At 39.8% G+C, this 25,497-nt stretch overlaps 3 protein-coding genes and 1 long non-coding RNA gene across 4 annotated transcripts; all 4 read left to right on the forward strand.

Annotated features, from left to right (window-relative positions):
* Positions 1-1,567: 1,567 nt before the first annotated feature.
* LOC112199402 (methylenetetrahydrofolate reductase 2) lies at positions 1,568-2,128 on the forward strand. The gene has a single exon (XM_024340428.1). It carries the CDS (start codon positions 1,568-1,570, stop codon positions 2,126-2,128), a length of 561 nt encoding a protein of 186 aa, XP_024196196.1.
* Positions 2,129-6,463: 4,335 nt separating this feature from the next.
* LOC112179208 (40S ribosomal protein S15a-1) lies at positions 6,464-7,471 on the forward strand. Its single transcript, XM_024317565.2, is given in 3 exon segments — positions 6,464-6,688; positions 6,970-7,130; positions 7,288-7,471. Coding segments are annotated over 3 exon segments (393 nt in total). The 5' UTR covers positions 6,464-6,555; the 3' UTR covers positions 7,387-7,471.
* A 168-nt stretch (positions 7,472-7,639) lies between these two features.
* On the forward strand, positions 7,640-8,801 carry LOC121048823 (cyclin-dependent kinase F-4-like). The gene is made up of 4 exons (XM_040514568.1): positions 7,640-7,748; positions 7,846-7,956; positions 8,539-8,570; positions 8,675-8,801. The coding sequence occupies exons 1-4, from the start codon at positions 7,676-7,678 to the stop codon at positions 8,777-8,779; spliced, it is 321 nt and encodes a 106-aa protein (XP_040370502.1). The 5' UTR covers positions 7,640-7,675; the 3' UTR covers positions 8,780-8,801.
* A 932-nt stretch (positions 8,802-9,733) lies between these two features.
* Positions 9,734-10,579, forward strand: LOC112189334. The gene is made up of 3 exons (XR_002931834.2): positions 9,734-9,807; positions 9,907-10,028; positions 10,558-10,579. It is a non-coding gene; the product is annotated as an uncharacterized LOC112189334 (long non-coding RNA).
* The last annotated feature ends 14,918 nt before the right edge of the window (positions 10,580-25,497 follow it).

Genomic DNA, 25,497 nt, shown 5'->3' on the forward strand with positions numbered 1-25,497 from the left:
ACCCCCATGATTGTCCGTAGTCTTGATCCTGAAAAGGATCCTCTTTGTCCAAAGGATGATGATGAAGATGTGCTAGAGGCAAAAGTGCCTTACTTAAGTATAATAGGCACATAATTGTACTTAGCTCAATGCACAAGACTGAACATCTCATTTTCCATGAACTTGTTAGCTAGATATAGTTCTGCGCCAACACAACGCCACTGGATTGGTGTAAAAGATATCTTTCGGTACTTGAGATGTACTATTAATATGGGCTTGTTCTATCCCTATAGAGAGACAATGGATTCGGACCCATCACACACTAGGAACACCGCCAACACTAGCCTGCGTCCACTATCCGCATCCCAAAACAACATGTGTTTTGGAAGGTTTTGCTGATGTGGGTATCTCTCTGATCCACACAAAAGTCTTCCCAAACTGGTTATGTGTTCACCATAAGTAAGACCGTGATATCTTGGAGGTCTACATAATAAATCATAGTCGCTATATCTTCGAACAATGCAGAGATTATTGCTCTTCATGAAAAGGTTCGTGAATGTATATGGATTGGATCCATAATTACGCATGTTCGAACAATTGTGCTTTGAAGTCTACCACAAATGAGCCTACGAGCGTATAGGATAATGCTTCTTGTTGTGAACAAATGAAGCAAGGCTACATCAAAAGCGACATCACCAAGGATAATCAGCAACAACAGACTCTTCTCAAGATCAAAGTAAACTAGGTTCAATCTGAGGGCAGTATGGTAGACTTGCTTACTAAGTCATTGCCTAAATTCCACTTTCGAGAAACATGTTGGTAGCATCTTTTGCTGAAGTTATCCGAACTCCCATGACCGTTGTCATTAGGGGGAGATGCGGACATTAGGGGGAGATGTCTACATATATGGTGTCAAAACGTGAAGGGTGTCTTGTGCTCTTTTCCCCCTTCAACCGAGGTTATTTTTGTCCCACAGGGTTTTTGTTACTTGGCAAGTTTTTTAATGAGGTAATGAGAGGAGCACCATGGTTGGGTGACACAAGGGGGAGTGTTCAAGTAAATCCAGAATATGTGTCTGGCCCAAACTCTAGGTTACTTGATCTAGTTGTAATAGAGTTTAGAATTAGAGATATTCTCGGAGATATTCATAGATATCCGATTAATTGTACGATTATCTTTCCTTGTACAACTCTGATTCTATGTCTTGTAATCCTCTATATAAAGAGGCCCCTATTATCAAAGAAAGCACGACTCAATTCTCTCCTAATTTCAGTTTTCCTTAAACATCAATTTTAAATGAAATTTATGACATTTTGAATATTCCAAACTATAGAATTTGTTAAATCTTAATTTAACCATGCCACCAAATTGTGGACTTCTTAAGAATTCTTATATAATCCAAATTTTTCGAAGACCCGCAAACACCAAATGATCGGGCTCTGGATAAAACTCTAGCTGCGGCTATCGCCTCAGTTAAAGGTCGATCACAAGAAAACTTATTAAAGATGGACATTGTTTCAATGATCCAGAGAAGCGTTGAAGATATTTATGACAAGTTTGAGAAACTTTGCTGTTGCTTGCCTCTAAAATGTATTTTTGCCCAAACATCTGCACTGGAAAGTCGATAAGTACAAGCCCTAATTGGTTAGAACAAGACGGGCTTGATCAGCTGCCAGAGACGAGGAAGATCAAGAATGAACTGCTGGAGGAACTTAACAGAAAAGGTTTCATTATCATTAACAGCCAAGCAGCAGTAAATGGGGAAAGATTCGATTCGGCATCTTTTGGAGGATATGTGTATCAAAAAGCCTATGTGGAGTTTTTCTGTTCCAAGGAGACATTGGATGTTCTTATCGAAAAATGTAAGGTTCATCTATCTCTGACCTACATGGCCGTGAACAGACAAGGTAGTTGTTGGATATCTAATCTTGATCAGAGTAATATCAATGCAGTTACATGGGGAGTCTTCCCTAGGAAGGAGATTATCGAGCGGACTGTTGACGCGGCTAGGTTTAGGGTTTGGAAGGATGAGGCTTTCGAAATTTGGTCAGAGAAATTACTTGAACAGGGGAACAACTACTTCTTAGTTAGCTTGGTAGATAATGACTACATCCATGGTGACCTTTCCACCGTTTTTCCTGATTTCTAAATGGGCTGCTTTGTTGGCTAGATCTTTCATTGATTTCATAAGCCAGGGGATTGGTATGCTTAGTTTCCTTGAGTTTTTCTCTTTGTATTAGTTGATCCTTGTAGTTTTTTACGTAGTATGGTTGACCTCATCTTCGTAATTTCTTGTTCGATTTGGCCTGCTTGTACCTATTAGGGAAGCATGTATTATAATTTGGTTTGCTCTAATGACAAAGTCATGGGTTCGAGTCACCATGGGAGAATGAGTGAAATCCTTTGATCCTCTTTTTTCAAAAAAAAAAAAAAAAAAACTCGTGGTATCATGGTAAATTAATTTTTTTTAGCATGTTTCACTGTCAATCTACGGAAGCTTCTGTGATTTTTTTTTTTTTGAATCACCATCCAACCATCATTGGCACTGGATTTCTGAGATGTTTGAGGTTGTTATGTTTCTGCAGTTGCATCATGCATAGTCAGATAGTGAGATTTTGAGCTAGATATTCTTTAACTACACATTACCAGTAGATCGTTTGAAGAGAAATATATTTTGAGAAAATGTTACCTACAGTATCAGAAATAAAATTCATTCATTATTTTGGTACATCACATTTAAAAATTATCACATTAGTACCTCAACATTTAAATCCGCCACAATTGTCATACCCTCTATCTATAACGGCATCAACTCTATTGCCACATAAAATATTTCATGAGTTGAGCCTCCCAGTTAGGCTGGGTTCCAAACCCCGTTTAAATTATATATATATATATATATATATATATATATTTCATGGCCAATTTTTTTTTTTCTTTTCCTTTCAGCAATAGTTTTTTCTCTTAACTCTTTCACAATAAATATTATCCTTTTCCTCCTGATCACAAAATTCTATCTCTTTCTCTGAGTTAAGTTAAAACTAATCAAAATCTAAGAAAAAAATTCCTCTCATCCGGCAACGCTTGAATTCACGATGGACTATGGGCTGCTGCCGAACGGGCAATGGTCGGTCTAATACCCATTGGCATCTAAGATGGTTTAGCCTGAAGTGTTTTAACAGATTTTGATCGGTGTGGTTTTTTTCGTGATCGGCTCAAAGGCAAGGCATCCATGGACACCGGTTTTAGGGGATGAGTGTGGTGCTAACTGGGACTGAAGCGAGGATCCATTTCCTTTCCAGGTGGCAGTGACGGCGCTGGAGCTCTGAAATCATTGGAGGTGGGTTTCGGTATGGCGTCGCGTGCAGTTGGTCCTTGGGTTTCGTGGCGGTGGTAGTGTAGCTAGTCCTTAGGTTTAGCGGCGAAGGTGGTGCAACTGGTCCTGGTGTGCTTGCGGCGGCGAGTCACGGCAGTAGGTTGTGAGTCACTCGTGGTTCCTTTTGTCCTGCTTGTGTTGGTGAAGGGGAAGCTGGGCTAGGTCAACTGTTTTGGGCCTAGGGTTTTAATTATCTGCTAGGCCTTGGGCTGCTATTTAATTAGGTTTTTAATTATTTCTATCGTCAATAATTTCCCTACTTTTTTTAGGGAGCTAAGCACGATTTGTGCAATCTAGGTGTCTCTACCATCTTTGGAGTAGTACTGACGAAGGGTTCACGCTATTATCTACATATTTGATGTATAATGAGTGGATCTATTTCTCTGTACCACTGTGGGTACTACGACAACTTCTTGACCTGTCTAGGCTAAAGGCAGCAGAAGGGTATGTAATGGCCACTCTGATCTGTGATGAATGAAATTGAAACCCGATTCGTGATTGATTCAAAAGAAATCAAAACCCAAGAAATCAAGACCCGCAAAATCTAAACCCTATTAGAAATTTGGTAAATTATCAGGTTTTTTTTTTTTATTAAAAGATTATCAAAATATTTTACTCCTACCGCCATGGTGGCTTGAACCCATGACCTCGATCTTAGGTAGTGGGTGTTCTAATCACTGAGCTAACACCAGTTTGTCCAAGGTAAATTATCAGGTTTTAAGGACTAAGAATTAGGAAACTTAAAAATAGGATTTTAGATCATTTTCTCTAAAACAAATTATTGGGTTAAGATACGGAGTGACGAAAATATCCCTAGAAAAATAGAGGTTTGACACCATTATAAATAGCATGTATTAAAAGTAGTTCGGATTTTAATGTTCGGGTACCAATATGATAGTTTTTGAAATTGATGTACCAAAGCAATGAATGACTTTTAATTGGGGTACTGTTTGTAAAATTTTCTCTATATTTTGTGTAAGTGTATGATATGCACTATTCTATCTCTACTAGTTCTGCATCATTTGTTATATAGCCCACATAGTGGGTCCGTCATCGACAGGTGATATATGTCTACCACATTTGATAAATTTGGGTCTTATTGGTATGTTGTAACCAAAAGGAATCTTGAAAGTTTTTACTTGATGTTTCATATTTGGGTGCACACCATAATATAAGTATGGTGTAAAAGTAAAATTGAGATTGGAATTGGTCTCCTCATTTCATTTCATAGTCCCTTTATATAGGGAGATAATTTCAACGGAAATATCAATTACAAAGATGACATTAAATGCTGATTGATCCGTAATCGTGTTGATTGATGGTAATCACTGATTCCTTGATTCCCTCTCTGTCAGTCGCTTTGACAAAAGCACACAATATGTTTTTCCTTTAACACTCCCCCTTGTGCCAAGTCAAAGATGAAATGGTGCATGGGTTGTTGCCTCACTAAAAAACCTTGCCAAATAACAATAAAAAACCTGCGGGACAAAAAATAAACCTTGGTCGAAGGAAAAGAGCACAACGCACCTTCTACATTTGAGAATGACATGTGTGTGTTAGACTCCCCCTGACATCTACAACTCCCCCTGATCTTTACATTAATCAAGAGCGCTTGGAAAGTCTTCGCATTCCTATGCTTTTCACATGTTTCTCAAATGTGGCCTTAGGCAGTGATTTGGTGAACAAATCTGCCACATTCTCCTCAGACCTTACTTGATTCACTTGAATCTTGAGGAGAGCCTATTGTTGCTGATTGTCGGAAAACTTTGGCGATATGTGTTTTATATTATCACTCTTGATATATCCTAGCTTTATCTGTTTGATGCAAGCTGCATTATCTTTATAAATTCAAGTAGGCTCTTCAGTGGTAGAACTCAAACCACTAGTCCCTCGAATATGTGTAATGATAGCTCTTAACCATATACACTCACGAACCACCTCATGTAGAGAAATGATCTCTGAGTGGTTCGAGGAGGTAGCCACAAGGTTTGCTTGGTTGATCTCCAAGATATCGCTGTGTTCCCAATGGTAAATACATAACCAGTTTGGGAACAACCTTTATGTGGGTCAGAGAGGTACCCATCATCAGCAAAACCAACCAAAACGTCATTTGGCGTTTCGGGGTAGTGAGTGGCGCTTTCGACATCAAAATTTCCTTTAGGGATTGCAGTTCCATCTGCGGTCCCTCTTGTCTCTCTGTAGGGAAAGAACAGTCCCATGTCAATGGTTCATTTTAGGTATCAGGAAATGTTCTTAATACTATTCCAGCACTACTAAAAACAATTGCATTCGCTTCGGAAATTTGCGACGGCATTGATTTCCGTAGCAATTGAGACTCTATTGCTACGGAAAATGTTCCGTCGCAATTAAGTCTTATCATTTGCGATGGAAAATCTTTGCCATAGTAGCTTTAATCAATTGCTACGCCTTTTCCTCTTGCCGTCGCATATCTTTTTTCTATTTCCCCGCTAACATCTCGATCAATCTGTAGCCCTAATTAACCCAAGCTCTCTCTGTCTCTATCTCGCCCAAGCGCTTTCTCTCTCTCTCTCTCTCTCTCTCTCTCTCTCTCTCTCTCTCTCTCTCTCTCTCTCTCTCTCTCTCTCTCTCTCTCTCTCTCTCTTCAGAACTTGGGTTTCTGTCTTCGTCCAAACTCAGGTTCCAAGGGCCTGAGGATCCACGACTAGCCTGCTCTCGAGCACGCCTCCAAGGCCTCCAATTTCCTCTACCCGGTCTTCTTCATCGATCAGCACTGCATGAATCCCGAACCGAACGCACCCTCGGCCGGGTCCTCCAAGGCCGGCCTGAACCGAATCTGGCACTCATTAGGTTTGCTCTAATTTATCCTTTTTTTTTTCACTCTGTCTTTCTCCATCTCTCTGTTGTCTCTCTTTCGCCTTTCGGCTAAATCTCATCTCCCATGATTAAAATTTGGTTTTCAAACCTCATCTCCCAGATTTGATTAAAATTTGAGATTTTGATTCTTTGATTTGACGTCAGATTTGCAATTTTGATCATAAAGTTTACATTATGATTGATGGTTTGTAGATTAATCTGACGGATACTTTTCTGAGTGTTTGGATTTTGTTTTCCACCCATCTCCACAAAATGCACGAATCGATTAATAACAGCTGACCCATCACGATTTCTGACTCTGAATTTGATTCTCTTGTGCTTTCAGATCTAAAAGAAGCGGAAAAATGGTGAGAGTCAGCGTTTTGAACGATGCTCTGAAGAGCATGTACAACACAGAGAAGAGGGGCAAGAGACAGGTCATGATCAGGCCTTCGTCCAAGGTCATCATCAAGTTCCTTATCGTTATGCAGAAGCACGGTTCGTAATTTCTTCACTCCTTTTTGTATTTTGAAAATAAAGCTTGAATCTTGATATCATGTGTACTTTTGGAGTTGTGTATTGTGCTGATCGAACTATGTGATTATTGGATCTGGAATTGCTTAGTTATCTGATTACTAGGTCTGAAATTGTTTGGTTAGATGATTTACTGGGTCTGAGATTAGCTACTTATCTGATTATGGGTTCTGAAGCTGGCTATTATGTGATTAATGGGTCTGGAATTGTTTGTTTGTATGATTATTGGGTCTGAAATTCTGCAGGTTATATTGGAGAGTTTGAGTATGTTGATGACCACAGATCTGGAAAGATTGTGGTTGAACTCAATGGGAGGCTGAACAAGTGTGGGGTTATCAGTCCTCGCTTTGATGTTGGTGTCAAGGAGATTGAAGGCTGAACGGCTAGACTTCTTCCGTCAAGACAGGTTTGCCCTTGTTAGCTCATCACTGTATTAGATGCTAGGTTACAATAGTGTTGTATATGTTAAATATGGTTTGCCCAGTTGATACAATTTCATTTGCCTTGGTTGTTGCAATATACCGTTTTGAGTTTTTGCTTATAAATGGAGTATACATTTGCAGTTTGGATACATTGTGTTGACAACATCTGCTGGAATCATGGATCACGAGGAAGCTAGGAGAAAGAATGTTGGTGGCAAGGTTCTCGGTTACTTTTATTGAGCAGAGTATTAAACAGATCTTCGTCTTTTTCAAATTTTGGTTTAGTTTGCTGGGATGATCTCACATAACTTTTTGAGAAGAAGTGATGTTTATCCGCTAGTAGCCTTCTGACTTGAAACTTCCATTCCCCTGTGCTATATCTTCTAAATATGTAGTCACTTTGTTCTTGGGACCCTTCCAAGAGGCCAACAGGCACCCTTTCTTCCAGTTACTGTTTTGTTAGTGCACATTGAGAATAATGAATTATTATTTTATAAATGTTTCCATACTCTGACATGCACTTCTTTTCATGTGGCAGAGTTGCTATTATGTTCCACCATCCCTTCGTCCCAAACTAACGACTGCTAGGACACCACCATTTGGTTTGTTGTCTAATCTGATAAATGCTATGTTAATTGGCTGGCAGTTCCGTATAAATAGTCAATTTTAACTTCTTCTTTTTTTTGCGTTGTTAATCAGCTGGAACAAGGGGAGCGTTGGAGCAGCAATCTGCTAGAAAGGTCTCTGGGACTTTATCCAGTGCAAAGGTCACTAGCAGTTTTCCTTCTCCAAAGTTGCATGCTTCTATAGGCACAGGTAATTTTGAATTACAAAGTTAGCTGAACTTATTTTGTGGACAACTATCTTTATCAAATTGTTTTGTCTTGGCTACCTTTCGAGTCTTCATTTGTCTTTTGCCAAGGTGCGATGATGGGAGAGTTTGGCAAAACATATATATTCGCAACTGTGGTTAATTGTGATGAAATTTGTATATTTAAACTTTTAAAGGTATTGCTTACCATAGATGGAGTAAACCAGTTAGGCGGTGGGACCCCTAGGTAGTAGTAGGGACTATAACTGGAGTGGGGCAGAATATATATCCATAACAGTGCTTAATTGTATGAAATTTGTATATTCCTTTTAAAGGTATGCAACTGTCGATGTAGTTCATCAGTAGGTGGTCGGATCCCTACGTTTTAGTAGCTATCATGGCTGGTTCAGAAAACAATTTTGCATTGACGGCAAAAATTAGATTGGAACTTTTTTAAATTTTCTGTGTTTTCCAAGAATAAAATTCTCATTTGAAGTGAAGTACTGGGGATCTTTTCATCATTTTGCCTGTTGAACTTGTATAATTTTTTAATGGAGTCTTATGTGATATAAATATTTCAGGTGTGCAGCGCAAATTGGATGTGGCTAACCAGGTGAGAAATGCATTTTTCTGATTCATTTTCTAGTGACCATGCCAATCATGCTGGTCTTATATTTGCTTTTGTTCTTACTAATTATTCTTTTAAACCTTTAATAGGATGCTAAAACGAATGATAAATACTTGAAGAGCTCTGCCAATCAACAAAAATATCGGCCCCCTGGAAAGAGCAGTCCTAGTGAGTGGATGCATTATGTTGAATAGATAGTTGGTATTAAATTTTGTGTTGGTTCAGTTCCATACAGTTGTGTTTTAAACAATTACCTATTGCTTCTAAATACAGACCTGGGTTACCAGAGAAAATAAATGGAAGCAAAGGTTTTATCTTTGTATAAGGAAATAATCAGTAATCACTATTTGTTACTTGATGTTTTACCACGTTGATGCACAGTCCTAAAGTTGCGCATCATTTATTTTTAGTTAAATTTTAATCAGAGTAGTTAAAATGTTATTTTGGCTAGTTACTTATGCATTTATATGTGATAACTGAGATTTGTCTTAGTGTCGGATGTTTGTGTCTATTGTTTATATACATGCTTCATTTTATGCAGTGTGATTGTGGAATCCCTGAAGGTGGTTAGCTTGCAAGGATTTGCCGCAATTTTGGAGCCTAAGCTCTGCAAAATTGTGAGTCAAATTTTGACTATTTACTGATTATAGTTGAATTTTGGTCGAGACTAGATGCGGTTAGATGAATCTCTTCAATATGTTTATCAATTCAGTGAAACATCATGTTGCTTTTAATAGTTCTGTTATTCAAATACTCATGTCATTCATTTATCAAAATCATGTAACGGAATCACTTTAATGGAATTTTTCTGGAATTATATTCTGTAAGGGCTTCTATTTTTTTTATACTTGCAGATTTCCCACCTACTATCGTTCCGAACCATCCAACTAGCAGGAAGAATAGGACGGGGTTGATTGTGGGGATTGTTGTTGGTGGTGGAGTACTTTTGATTCTATTGTTGTTGATTTTCTGTATTTTTCAAAGAAGAAAAAAGGATTAACACCAGTAAAAATGAAGGTATATCTGGTTGCCAAGGTCTCATTTTTACTAATCGTATATCTGGTAATGAGTATATCAATTTTACAGATTAAAGTATTATTCTTATTCTTCGTTCATAGGGTACTCTTAATGATGGAAGAGTAATTGCTGTGAAGCAATTGTCTGCAGCATCCTAGCAAGGAAAAAATGAGTTTCTCCCTTGTTGTGTGTTCTTGCAGGCAACGTATTAAGCTTCCCCCCTTCTTGATTTAATGTCATGCTTGATTGTATTATTTGGTACTAATTCACTTTATTCTTTGAGCCCATTTTTGCTGCAGTACAGTGACTAAGAAGAAGTTGAGGCAGAGAATTTGGAACCTGCTAAGTACATTGTGTATTCAAATGGTTTTTGATTTGGTCGACCCACAAATAGAAGTCCTGAAACACTGCCAAGTGTTAAATAAGGTATTTTGTAGTTGATTAGGTGTTTTGTGAAAATTACTTTGGGATATTGCTAGAAGCCTAGAACATGGAAATTACTGACATTATCTGTATAGAAGTTTTCATACTTAGGAGATTCATTTATCTGTTAGTGTATCTAGCTATGTTGTTCCATATATGATTACTTACAAATTCAAAATGAATAGAGGAAAATTCTTACAAATAAGTCCTTTTTGGATGATGAACAAATACTCAAGTCGTATATGTATACATGAGCCTTGGTTGAAATTTTGGAAATTGATGAACATATTACTGGTATATAGATGAGCTTAAGTTTTTCTTTCTAAGTTGAAATTATAGGATTGGGGTTTAATGCAAACTGCAGATAAGAATCAGTGGTTTCAAAATCTCAGATATACAAGTACTTTGCTCTCTCAAAAGTGCAGAATTATATAATTCATGATTCTTTCAATGATATCAGCTGATCGAGAATAAATTGTTCATGATCCACTAGTTTATTTTAGCTAACTGATCAAAATTCTCATCCTTACAGGTACTCGATAAGAATGGGGCTGCTCAGCTAGAAGTGTTTTGGCGTGGATTCTAATATAAATTTGAAAGTATGCTTAGTAGCAGCTGTGGTTGATAATCTGGCCATTTTTTTTACTTCTAATGAAGGTGCTGCAGTGTTGGCATGGCTCATCTTTGTTTTTAAACAATCTTTGGCTGGTCTTAGAATTGTGATTGTTGGTTGGTTATAGATGATGGGTTTCATAATATTTTTCAATTTATGATATTTGGTGGGTTATACTAGCTTTGGTGTGCAATCCACACCTTTTTTTTTTATAAATGGAATATTCTTTTGCGACGGCAAAGTATCCGTCGCAACGAATTCACCCCACTTTTTTTTCTTTCTTTTTTTTAAATGACAAATCTTTTTGCGACGGCAAAGTACCGGTCACAAATAGTTTAGCCATTGCGACGGCAGCAGTTTTCCATCGCAAATACATTTTGCAACGGAAATTTACCGTCACAAATGGATTTTGTGACGCCACCTATTGCAACACCAACATTTCCGTCGCAAAAGGCTCAATTTTCCGTCGCGAAAAGTTTTTTCCGTCGCAAAAGCCCAATTTGCCGTCGCAAAATAGGCGTCACAAAAGCAATTCTTTTTAGTAGTGTAGTGACGCTGCATTGGCACTGAGCTAAATCTAGCTAACAAGTTCACTGAGAATGCAATGTTTGGTTGAGTACATTAGGCTAAGTACAATAATGCACCTATTGCACTTAGATAGGGAATTTCAGCTCCCAACACCTCTTCGTCATCTTCCTTTGGACGAAATGGATCTTTCCTTTAATCCAAACTTTGACTGATCATGGGAGTGCTAGCAGGATGCACTTTGTCCATGTTAAATCGCCTGACTTTTGGACATACGCAGCCTGGTAGATTAGTATTCCACAAACTCGGTGTTCTAGTTCAAGGCCTAGACAGAATATAGTTTTCCCAAGATCCTTCATCTCAAATTCAGATTTCAAGTAGCTTGCGGTTTCTCTTATTTCATCAAGAGTACCATTATGTTCATATCATCGACATATACAGCTACAATTGCAAATCTTAAACTTGTTTTCTTTATGAATACGCAGGGGCACAATTCATCGTTCTTATATCCCTTCCCAATCAAGTAGTCACTTAGACGGGTATACCACATCCACCCGGATTGTTTTAATCCGTAAAGTGAGCGTTTCAACCTAATTGCAAACGTACTCTGTGGTTTAGAGTCACTTGACTTGGGTATTGTAAGGCCATTAGGCACTTTCATATATATATATATATATATATATATATATACACACATATATATATATATATATGAATCAAGATCCCCATAGAGATATGTAGTAACCACATCCATGAGCTGCATTTCTAGTCCTTCGGAAACTACCAAGCTAACTAAGTAGTGGAACGTTATAACGTCCATTACTGGAGATGATGTCTCCTCGTAGTCAATTCTAGGGCGTTGGGAAAAACCTTGCGCCACAAGGCGTGCCTTGTACCTCAAGACTTCATTCGATTCTTCTCATTACGCTTTCTGACAAAGACCCATTTATGTCCTACATGCTTTACACTTGGTGGGGTTAGCACTACCGGACCAAATACCTGTCTTTTTGCCAGAGAATCTAGTTCTGCCTAGATTGCTTCTTTCCATTTAGGCCAATCTGCTCTTTGTTGACATTCTGCAACAGAGAGTGGTTCGATATCATCGTGCTCTATGATTTCTTGAGCAACAGTGTATGCAAATACATCATCAATGTGTATGGAAGATCTTTCTATCAATTCATACGCACTCTCATAATCCATTGAGATTTGTTTGTTCTCTGGAATCATTTCAAACATCGGAGTGTCCTCCAGTATTAATTCATGACATAACTATAATCAGAGACAATCTCATGAGAGGGACTCTCTACATTGATGATTAATGGATCGGTTTGTGCCTTACTCGCCCTCTTCTTCCTTGGGTGAGTGTCAATCGAACCAAGTGGCCTCCCCCTCTTCCTTTGGGGAGCCACGGCCTCAACCACACTTCTACTAAGTGTGGTTGCAGTGCCTCTATCTGCAGCACCGTGCCCCTTGTTGGGGACTTCTAACCTTGCAGGCACATTTGCAGCTGGTATATGTGATCTCGTCAGTTTTGCGATATCAGTAAATGCATCAGGCATCGAATCTGCAACGTTCTGAAGATCGATTATTCTTTTCACTTCACTTTCACATTGTGAAGTGCGGCGATCAAAATGAGACAGAGTGGGGACAAACCATGACAATTCCTGTTGTTCCCTTGGAAAATCCTTTTTCCTATCTCCCCCTAACGATGGGAAGACTGTCTCATCAAAGTGACAATCCGTAAATCTAGCGGTAAAGAGATCGCCTATCAAGGGTTCCAAGTAGCGGATAATTGTTGGGGATTTGTATCCAACATAAATACTTAATCGTCTTTGAGGACCCATTTTATTACACTGTGGGGGCGCAATAGGCACATATATTGCGCAACCAAATATGCGTAAGTGTGAAATGTCAGACTCATATCCAGTTACCAACTGGTACGCAGAAAATGGTTGGCTAGCTGTGGGTCTAAAACGATCCAGTAAAGCTACATGCAATATTGCATAACCCCTTGCAGATATAAGCAGGTTGGTGCGCCTAACCAATGCCCTAGACACCATCTGTAGCCTTTTGATGGTGGCTTTTGCGAGACCATTTTGTGTATGCACATGGGGTACAGGATGCTCTACATCGATCCCGATAGACATGCAATAATCATCAAATGCTTTTAATGTAAACTCTCCAGCATTGTCAATCCTTATAGACTTGATAGGGTGATTAGGGTGGTGAGCCCTTAAACGTATAATCTGTGCTAGGAGTTTTGCAAATGCAGCATTGCTTGTGGACAATAAAACGACAGGTGACTAATGTGTCGAAGCATCCACCAGAACCATAAAGTACTTGAATGGTCCGCACTCTGGATGGATAGGTCCACAGATATCTCCTTGTATTCTTTGTAAGAATGGAATATTTTGTTTTATATCTTTAGCATAGGAAGGTCTCGATCCTGTTTTTGCTAAAGAGTAGGTTTTGCATAACGAGTGATATGCCTTTGAAATAGTCAATGAGGCATAATGGGAGGGAGGTAGTGCTTCTGGTACTTCAGAAGGTAATGGCTGCATTTGAGCAGTACTAGGACCGACACCTTGCAGTGTGGCGGATTTTTCTCCCATTTTATTTTTCACTCAAAAAAAAGGGATGTTCATGTGAGTTCTTTGAAATATGGATCATCATGTCATGACCGGGGTGCCCCTGACGGTCGTGCCAAAGCATGTATGAGTCAGTGTCCCACATTTCATTGTTGGTGACAGCATAGGATTCAATGATCCGAATCGTAGTGAGGTACATTCCACTAGATTGACTCATAAGTTTCTCTAAAATGTGTTTCCTTCCACATTTATTAGAGTTAATACAAAGGTATTCAGTTTCATTCTCACAGTGTGTTTTTACATGATAACCGTTAGCACGAATATCTTTGAAACGTAACAAGGTTCAATTAGCTCTTGGTGCATATAGAGCGTCTGTGACATTAAATATATCTCATATTCTTTAGAGTATTTCTATTTTAGGTAGAATGATAATCTTTTCATTCAAATAATTTTTCTCTAGATGTATTGCTTTGCATCTTTATAGTGCTATTTCGAACCATGTAAATATGTGTAGTAAATAAATTTGAATAAATTCAGTGCTTCAAAATAAAATTTGAAATTTATTAATAAGCCAACGATAATCAAATCAAGACCTCCTTCTTCAATGGGAAGGTTGACGTCTAGGTCATGACCTCCTTCTTCCATATAGTGAGCCTCTTGTTCTTTAGATTCTCTATACCTCTTGTAATTGGCTACTACTCTGTTGCTTGCGTGGCAGTTCTTGTACCAATACCCAATGACTCCACACCTATAGCATGGTTCATTGTCAACTCTTTCCTTTTTGACAGAAGGATTCTTAGGTGCCTTTTGCACATTGTTTCCATGACCCCCATGTCCCTTTCCATGTGGTGCATTGTTGCCACGTGGGTAGGGATCAGCACGTCCAAACCCCTTTGCATTGGAGTTTTCCACCTTTCATTTTTCCATAATTAGCCTCGGAAATTTTCTTTGTCCTAGTGGACCTGACATTGTTGTTCAAGAGAACCTAATTATGCCTCTCAGCCACTTGCAGTAGGCTGATCAACTTATTGAAGGTTGTGATTCTTTTGTTGTCATACTCCAGCCTATACTGGTTCGCTAGTATAAGCGCTGAAGTAGGAAAGGTGGAAAGAGTCTTGTAGATCATATCATCTTCTGTGATTTCCCTTCCACATAAATTGAGACGTACCTTTAAGCGCAACATCTCCTTGTTGAAGTCATTGACCGTCAAGCAAGCGGATTCCATTCCACTAAACAACCAGTTCTGGGAGCAAAGTGTCATGAATGTTCCCAAAACGCCCCTTAAGGGCATCCCACAGTTCTTTGGGTGTCTTCAACTGAAGGTACTCCCAGCGTAGGCTAGGATCAAAATATCGCCTCAGAAACATTAAGGCATTTGCTTTCACCTTATTAGATGGTTCATAATCTTTAGGGTCGGTAATGGTGGCAGTGTAGTCTTTTGCCACAAAGGCAGTTTCCACATCGGAAACCCAACTATGGTACTCAAGTCCTTTTGAGTCCAAGATGTCAAATTCAGATCGAGTTGGATCAGCCATGTACATAAACAAGAGAGAATATATAAGTTACGAAGTCATAATGACATCCACGTAAATTATTTTCCAAAAATGTGAATTAGATTTCAAGACCAAGATTCTTAATAGTCACATTTTTTCTTTCGATGCTATGTGAAAATGCTTTATCACAGTAAGTGTGTATGGATAATGCGCATGAATTTTTATTATCTTGGCATAAATTCTGTTTATATGTTGCATTTTAAAATTAACCATAACACATGTAATAATAAATAAAACATAGCATATATAAAAATAAAGTACATGGCATGCTCAAAAATTCACAAATATACACCAAAATATATGTTACACATAATAATAGCAGTAATATATCATGCGTAAAATAAAATATAAACAATTCATAAAACATTCTTCAGAATTGCATAATTAATATATATCAAAATATATATATATATGGCATGTTCAAAATAAAGTATAAACCATAGCATAATTAAAACATGCTTAAACATAATCATGTAAAACATAAATAACAAGACATGTTTAAAATGATTAAAATTATCTAACTAAACATGCTCAAAAGTTCTAATTATAAATAATTAAATATACCATAGTATGAAAATAAAATAAAAGTAAACATACTTGGCTTTGAGAAAACAAAACAATCCTAACGCACGAGCGTGTTGATGCAGACGTGCGTAGCGATGTTTTTGGGCTTGAGAAAAAACTTGGCCGCTTCCTCTTTCTTTTGAGCAGTGAGCTATGGTTTTTTTTCTTTTTCTTTGCCCTTTTTTTTTCTTTTTGGGCCGTAGGGCTTGTTTAAGTAAACCCTAATTTGTGTTTGGCCCAAACTCTAGGTTACTTGACCTAGTGGTAATAGGGTTAAATTAGAAGGATCTAGATTCCTATTCAATGTACAATTACTTTCGTTGTATGATTGAGATTCTGTGCATTGTAATCCTCTATATAAAGAGGCCCCTATTATCAATGAGAATACACAGCGATTTCCTCTCAATTTCAGTTTCTCTACAACACATTATCAGAACGAAACCCTAACTCTGGATCCGTAAATTCATAGCCTTCAAATTCCAGATACCACCGCCGCCTACCTTGAAGATCCAAGTTCCAGAAAGCCAGAACCGGCCGGCAAATACCTGAACCGGCCCACGGAAATCCCAGAAAACTTTATGCCCGGTTCGAAGCCTTTCTCCCTGCCCACTGCTGCCATACTCCACCACCGGAAGATCCTTGGCCCCAGAACCCCGGAACAAGAAGCCTTCTTCTCGGAACCGGCCGATTGACACCATATCCAGCCTTCAGAAGATCAGCACCACTGAACCGCCAGCGACCTGTATCTTCTTCCTTTGCTTCAGTCAACCAAGCCCAGAAGAAGCCCTAGGCCCAGAAGTAGCCCTAGGCCCAGAAGCAGAAACAGATCCACCAAGCCTGGAAGCCCAACAGCAGGCCCACTAACATCAGCGTCCATTCAGCAACTGGCCGCCACGTCAGCACCTCGGTTAGCATCAGTCAACTCTCTGCTCAACGACCAGTCAACGTCAGTCAACCTTTTTTCGGCCACTTTCCGGCGACATTTTTCAGGCCAACTTTCTGGTCAAGATTTCTGGCAATTTTTCAAGATAAACTTTTCTAAGAGTTCCCGTTTTTGAAGTTTTTAATACTTTCCTCTTCTTTTTCTCGGGGACTTCCAACATCCCTTCTTCGACCCCTTTTTCTTCTTCATAGGGGAGACCAATAGCCGAACTGTGGGGATTCGTGCTCACTCCAAGCTCGGAGCTTGTAGAGTCCTCCAAACTTAGAGTTTGTTGAGAAGAAAAACGATCGACCACATACATCATTGTTTCGATCTAATCCAAAACCCCTCTTGGAATCGGACTTTCTTGGAAGCGACTACGCTCAGAAAATCCTTAATTTCTTGGAAGCGACTACGCATAGAAATTTTATAGTTTTTCGTGGTAGCCTTTTTCGCTCCGAAACTAACCCTATTTTCTTGTTGTTTTTCAGGATGAGTAACCTAAACAAGTTGAGCTTCGCTCCACTAGAGACAACAGGAGCAGGATACCACAAGTGGGTCTGTGATGTGCGCTAGCATCTTAAGGCTGATAAGATCCTGAGTACGATCTAAGAGCCAAGTAAGGACGTGCTTACTCCTCAACAAGCTACTGCTTTTGAAGAAAATAGAGCTAAGAGAGAGGTGAATGAAGCTAAAGCCATCATTCTCATGACAAGGCACATGAATGACACGCTTCAAAATGAGTACCTCAATGAGGAAGACCCAAGAAAACTATGGGTAGAACTTGAGTAGCATTTTGGCAATGTCCGTGATTCCCTGCTTCGAGACTTAGAAGTGAGATGGCATAGCCTCCGCTTCTGTGATTTCAAGTCTGTACCTGACTACAATTCAGAAGCACTTAGTATCAAGTCTATGATGGAATTCTGTGGACAGAAAATCACTGATACGATGTTGATTGAGAAGACTCTCTCCACCTTCCCCGTCTCTGCATTGATGATAGCCAAAAACTATTGGATTGATATTAATGCTAGACGCATCACAAGATTTCTTGAGCTAATTGGTGCCATGAAAGTAGCTGAAAAGCACGACAACATACTTGTGAAGAACTATAACTCTAGACCCGTGGGAACCAAGTCGATTCCAGAGTCTAATTATAGTCGCGCCTCCAAGGGAGGACGCAAGGAGCAAAACCCTAAGAATAGGGATAATTCTGGATGTTCTGGTCCATATTTTCGCCCTAAAGAGGAAGGAAACAGCCAAGATAGGCATGCACGGAACCGTGGAGGTAAACGTGTGAAGAGAGAGAGAGGCCAAGCCTCCGGTTATGGTGGTAATAACGTCACCAAAGGCAATAACCGTCCTCATAGCACTCCCAGAGCGCCTCGATCAAGGAAACCTGACCATACTGATGCTTGTCTCAGATGTGGACTACCTGGACATTGGGCAACGGCGTGTAAAGCATCCTAGAACGTTGCAAACGCATACAAGATGTATTGTGAAGCAAGGGAGGCAAATTACATGGAACAAGAAGATCAAGATGGCGATCTCGATCTAAAGGTGGAAGACTACAAGGATAAAGACCCAGAAACTGGTGATTTTGATTAAGTTCTTTTATTTTCCAAGAGATGTAGGCAATTGCCATATTATTCTAGTAGATGCCAATGGTATTAGTCTTTCTTCAAAGAGGCGTACTCAATGTAAGTGTGATGTCTAGGAAGGTTTTGAGATAAGTGGTACTTAAGTGAGCTTTGCTCCACCGACATCTCCCTACTCACCTGGTCACATTTGCATTGAAATTACCAAAAGGAGTTAGACGACTACCATTGTTTTGCATTAGCTAGTTTATTGGATTACATTCTTTTTGGTTAAAGAAATGATGATGTAATTACGTTTGGCTTATTAATAAAAGTTGAGTGTTTTTCTTTATGACTCCTTTTTAATTATGAGCTTTTCTTTAAGGAATGGATGAACTACAATGTCTTGCGGATAGTGTGACTACGCACACCATTCTACGACATAGGCAATTATTCTTAGAAATGTTGCCTACATATTCCTCTGTGACTATGATGGCTGGGCCATCAGGTTTAGTTCAAGGACATGGAATGACCCAATTCCTATTGCCAAATGGCACCTTGATTAAAGTCACTGAAGCTCTCTACGCTCCTAAGGCAAATCGAACCTTATTGAGTTTTAAAGATATTAGAGCCAATGGATTCCATGCAGAAACGCATAATGAGAATGGAAAAGAGTTTCTTTGCATTACCTTTAATGATTGCTGACGAAAACACATCTTAGAGAAGCTTATGTGTCAATATAGTGGACTTTATGTCACTACAATTCGACCAATTGAATCCAATAATGTCATAAGAAAAGATCTCTTGGATTCAGACACATATTGGCTTTGGCATGACCGACTAGGACACCCTGGTCGTGATATGATGCTCTGTATACTAAAGACTTTACACGGACATTCATTCTTCAGAGTGAGAAGTAGCAAGAATCGAAAATTGATTCCTGGACTTAGCAAGACCGCAATAATTGCAGCTTCTGGCACTGCAGCCATCTTGGGGCTCCATAGGGCTGCCCAAGTCCCATGTGATGATGCCATCAATGGCGCCAACCATGAGCATGATGCCATGGTTGCCTCTCCTCGTGGCCATGACGCCACACACACTAATTGTTACACCCCACATCCGATTTACCCCTTTTACTGAGTTACACGAATCATTGTATGTTTTACCATTTGCGGTTATAGTTTTATCTTTTAGGGGGGTGGCTAGAAGTTGACTTTTTATGGGTTAACAATTTGAGAAAATTTCCTTCATGAAAGTTGTAGAGGACGTTAAACCGAGAGCGTGCATATGTGGTACGTATAAATTGGAGTTCGTATGTGAAAGTTATAGCTTAAAATGTGGAAGTTACTGTTCATGGTAACAAAAATATATATATGGAAAGTTACCACTGTAGGTTTCCATTTTCGGAAACCCACGGTAACTCTCCCTCTCTTCTCCCCCGACTTCTTCCCCCTTTCGGCCCAATTTTTCTCCCTTTGATTTCTTCCCTCTCCGGCCGACCCACGACGAAATCCGGCCATCCCCAAGCTCGTCTCCTCCCCCTTGACGCATCTGTGGTGGTATTTTGGGGAGATTTGGCCGGAGGAGCTCGATTTCTTGCTGGGAAGGTTACTGTAGCAACTTGCGAGTTTTGCCGATTTCCGACGATTCCGGCCATCTCCGGTCACCAAACCGGCGTCGAAGGTCGGGTTTTTGCTGGAGATCATTTCCCCTAAGGCCTTGCATTCCAATTTGCAGTGTGGAGGTCGAATCGATCAAACCCGATCCTAGGGTTCTTGAATTTTTCTGGAAAATTTTCACCGGCTTAATTGGAGCTCTTCCAGGTAAAATTGGAACTTGTTGTAGTTGAGAAAGAGATTGGGTCTGTTGAGTAGGTGGTGCTGCCAAAATTTGGTGGTCATTGGTGGTGGTTTGCCGGTGGCACGTGGTGGCGCGTGGAGCTGCAATTTATTTACTGTTTTGGCTCCATAAATTCCTTAACGATTGTAGAATTTTATACATGAAGTTTGGTGAAAATTGGAGGAATTACGAATTGAGTATAAATGGATAATTATTGATTTACGTGAATCCGATCGCCGAAATTCTTTCGAATTCACTTTAGAATTTATATATTGATGAATGAATATTGCTGGAATATTGTGGATGGATTCGTTGTGAATTAAGGAGTTGGATTTTGAAGGGGGATGTTATGAATTTCAAATTCTAATTATCGTAAAGTTAATTTCCGTCCTGTAAATATATTTTTACGAGTGCTATTCGTACAGGATGAGGGGAGTCTTCGTAAGAGGAAAATACCGAGCGACGTCAGGATTGATCATATACTGTGAGTGGACTTTTATTTTTCAAAGAATGATGCATGCATTTATTTAATTGGTTCCGAGGTTATAATTTGTTTATGGTATTAATTTCCCGAGCATATGGTTAATTTCAGGAATGGTTTTGGATATTTGATTATTTGAAGGTTTTATGGCGTGCGGGGTCACGTCATTGGATTATGCTTATTATCTTTTATTTATTTATTTCCGATGTGATTTCCGGATTTATACTATTTATATTATATTTATATTCGGCGATTTGAGATTTTTATGAGATTTTCGAAATGAGATTTCGATGGAGTAAATCTTTATATTTATTTATCTCCTATTTATTTTGAACTTGAGATACTCTTGGTGTGTGGGACACATCATTGGAAATTCATTTATGAGAGATGGGGAAGCTTTATGTACTTATGGATTTACTTGGTTCTCGGGTTTCTTTTGCCATACTTTGGGTGACTTATCATTGCTAGCATTGATTTTCCGCCTTTATGGCGCGGTGATGGGATCACCTTAGCCCTCCGCCTTTGTGGCGCAGATTACTGTCTATGTGACAATAATTCTGTAGCCCGGTATCCTATCGCTACACTTAGTGGCGTAAGGGTATATTACAGGAGTAATAGGAGTATTTTAGCCTGGGAGGCTATCACCCGAGCCTGGGAGGCTCACTCGTATAGCTATCACCTTCCCCTACTCACTTCACTACTGAGGCTAGCGGGGCTAGCTCGATTTTCGTTTAACCAGCGGGGCTGGTCTTATTTTTTCCTTGAGTATCAGAGTTCCAACTTTTTCTTTTAATCGTATGTGACTAGCGGGGCTAGTCGGTTTTCATGAGTGGAACTCCTCTTGTTTTATTTTCGTTAATCATTGCATGCATCGGGAACTTTTTAAAGAAATAAATGTGGGAAAGTATAAAATCCCTTTTGTTTGAAATTGTTTATTTTTGTCCACTCACGCTAACGTTTTTATGTACTTTCCCCTGGGCCCTTCAGTTTTCAAATGCCCAGTTTTCAGTGTTGCTGCTCGGCGTTCAGGAGTGAGCCATAGTGACAGCATCCACTTTCGTCATCATATTTTGTAGGTTACCTGTTTAGCCTATTGTACTCTATGTTAATTTACGTTCCTAGATTGCTTTGATTACTATGGGATTTGTGACCCAGACTTGTATGGAATTTATATTTGAGGTCTACGACCTAACTTTGTGAATTGTAGTACCTTAAATCTTGGAGTTTCTTAGACTTGAAATACTTGATACACTGTTATTATTTTTGGGCTTGAGTTGGTTGAATGATGGGAGCAGGGTGGCTCTAGGAGTTTGTGGTTCGAAATTTTTTTAGAAGTGAAATTTGTTTTCCACAGGTTTTTGGGTTGTCCATTTTTAAGAAAGGTTATGCCGAAATTTTTGGTAAACCTTCTTTAAAAGTAGGTCCCGCAGGGCCATTTCGGATTCCAGGGTGGAATCCGGGGCGGGTCCTGTCACTAATTTCCATGGCTCTAATGCCATGATGGGAGATGTAGTCACACATTTAGCTTCTAATAGCGCTACGGACGCTCAGACCCAACCAAAATCCTCATTGGTTGCTTCTAAGGCCCCTCACTCATTTTGCAAAGCCTGTTCTTTGGAAAATTAGGACCGAGACCGTCCTATGCAAAGGATCCTAAAATACTCATTCCGTTCTTACAGAGAATCTAAGGGGATATCTGTGGACCAATTCAACCATCATGCGGACCTTTTAAATACTTTATGGTATTGGTTGATGCGTCGACACGCTAGTCACATGTCGCACTGTTGTCCACTCGAAATGCTGCTTATGCCAAACTCCATGCCCAGATTATCCGTCTACAGGCTCACTACCCTGATCATCCTATTAAGTCAATTCGACTTGAGAATGCTGGGGAGTTTACATCGAAAATGTTCGATGACTATTGCATGTCACTGGGGATTGATGTAGAGCATCCAGTTCCCCATGTTCATACCCAAAATGGTCTCGCAGAAGCAGCTATCAAATGACTACAGATGATAGCGTGGACATTGGTTATGCGCACCAATCTCCCTGTTTCTGCTTAGGGATATGCAATACTGCATGCAGCGACGCTAATTCGTCTACGACCCACTGCAACCCAATCTTATTCTGCATTACAGCTAGTAACTGGGTACGAGCCTGATATCTAGCACCTACGCATTTTTGGGTGTGCTATTTATGTGCCTATTACGCCGCCACAGCGTACTAAGATGGGTCCACAACGATGAATGGGAATTTACGTTGGATATGAATCTCCAACCACAGGCGATCTCTTTACCGCTAGATTTGTGGATTGTCACTTTGATGAGACAGTCTTCCCATCGTTAGGGGGAGATAAGAACGCATATGTTCAATAGGAATGACAGGAATTGTCGTGGTCTGTCCCCACTATGTCTCATCTCGATCCCCATACCACACAGTCTGAACTTGAAGTGCGAAGAATAATCGAGCTCCATAACGTAGCAGACACTCTGCCTGATGCATTTTCTGATATTGCCAAATTGACGAGATCACATATACCTGCTGCAAACGTGCCTGCAAGGATTGATGTCCCGAATAATGGACATAACGCCACTCCTGTGACACTAGGAGATCGCGCCATTGCCCAGAATGGCAATGATATGGCGTCTATGGCTGCAGGTCCCGCAAGGAAGCACTGTAGACCGATTGGTTCGAAGGATACTGGCCCTAGAAAGAGAGTGAAAGAGGCACAAACAAATCCTTTGATCATCAATACTCAAAATCAATCCCATGAGAATGTTCCGGATTATGGTTATATCCAAGAGACATCATTGAGGGACACCTCAATGTCAGAACCTATCCCTGAGAACGTAGAGATCTCTGTTAATTACACTAGTGTACATGGGACGTGGGAAAGAAACTCCATCATCATTGATGATGTATTCGCGTTTTCAGTGGCACGTGAGATTATTGAGACCGATGACATCGAACCACGCTCCGTTGATGAATGCCAACGTAGAGCTGACTGGCCAAAATGGAAAGATGTGATCCAGGCAGAACTTGATTCTCTAGCGAAAAGAAAGGTATTTGGCAATGTTGCACCCATACCGCCCAACACCAAACCAGTTGGTCACAAATGGGTATTCGTTAGAAAGCATAATGAGAAAAATGAGATTGTAAGATACAAAGCTCGCCTTGTGGTGCAAGGCTTTTCACAACGCCCTGAAATCGACTACGAGGAGACCTATTCTCCCGTAATGGACGTGATAACATTCCGCTACCTTGTCAGTTTGGTAGTTTCTGAAAAACTGAACATGCAGCTTATGGATGTGGTTACAGCGTATCTATATGGGGATCTAGATACAGAAATATACATGAAAGTTCCAGATGGAATTCAGCTACCCAAATCAAGTGGCTCCAAACCACAGAGCACGTTTGCAATTAGATTGAAACGCTCACTATATGGATTGAAGATGGATGTGGTATAACCGTTTAAGTGACTACTTGATTGGAAAGGGATATGTCAACAATGAACTATGCCCATGTGTATTCACAAAAAGGACAAGTTCCGGATTTGCAATAGTAGCGGTTTATGTCGATGACATAAACATAATTGGCACCCTTAAAGAGTTGATGGAAACCGCTGAACACTTGAAATCTGAGTTTGAGATGAAAGATCTTGGGAAAACACGGTTTTGTCTCAGTTTAGAACTTGAGCACCATATAGATGGTATCCTGATTCATCAATCAGCTTATACGCAAAAGATGCTTTGGCGTTTCAACACTGACAAGATTAAGCCTTCAAGCATTCCAATGGTCGTCCGTAGTCTTGATCCAAAGAAGGATCCATTCTGTCCAAAAGATGACGACGAATAAGTACTAGAGGCAGAAGTGCCCTACCTAAGTGCAATAGGCTCATTATTGTACTTAACACAATGCACAAGACCGGATATCTCATTCGCTATTAACTTGCTAGCTAAATATAGCTCTGTGCCAACACGACGCCATTGGACTGGTGTTAAAGATATCTTTCAATACCTAAGTGGTACAATTGATATGGGTTTGTTCTATTCCCATAGAGAGAAGATGGATTCGGACCCATCTAGTGTCAGGGATGCTACAAATGGTGGACTGCGTTCCCTCTCCCCATCCCAAAATGATATAAGTGTTTTGGAAGGTTTTGCGGATGCTGGGTACCTCTCTGACCCACACAAAGGTCGCTTCCAAACTAGTTATGTTTTCACCATGGGAAAGACCGCTATATCTTGGCGGTCTACAAAGCAGACCTTAGTCACTACCTCTTCTAATCATGTAGAGATTATTGCTCTTCACGAAGTAGTTCATGAGCTTATATGGCTTAGGTCCATAGTTACTCATGTTTGAAGTAATTGTGGTCTGAAGTCTACCACAGATGAGCCAACAAACATTTATGAGGATAATGCTGCTTGCATTGAACAAATAAAGCAAGGCTACATCAAAGGAGACAACACCAAGCACATATCGCCTAAATTCTTCTACAATAAGCAACAACAGTAGCTCCTCAAGATCAAAATGAACCAGGTTTGATTTGAGGATAATGTGGCAGACTTGTTTACTAAGTCATTGCCTAAATCCACGTTCGAGAAACATGTGGCAAGAATTGGCTTGCGGAAATTATCTGAACTCCCATGATCGTAGTCATCAGGGGGAGGAGCAGACATCAGGGGGAGATGTCTACATGTTCACCTCGAAACGTGAAGGGTGTATTGTGCTCTTTTTCCCCTTTGACCGAGGTTATTTTTGTCCCACTGGGTTTTTGTTACTCGGCAAGGTTTTTAACAAGGCAACGAGAGAA

The sequence above is a fragment of the Rosa chinensis genome, chromosome 1, assembly GCF_002994745.2.
Source record: "Rosa chinensis cultivar Old Blush chromosome 1, RchiOBHm-V2, whole genome shotgun sequence".
Lineage (NCBI taxonomy): Eukaryota > Viridiplantae > Streptophyta > Magnoliopsida > Rosales > Rosaceae > Rosa > Rosa chinensis.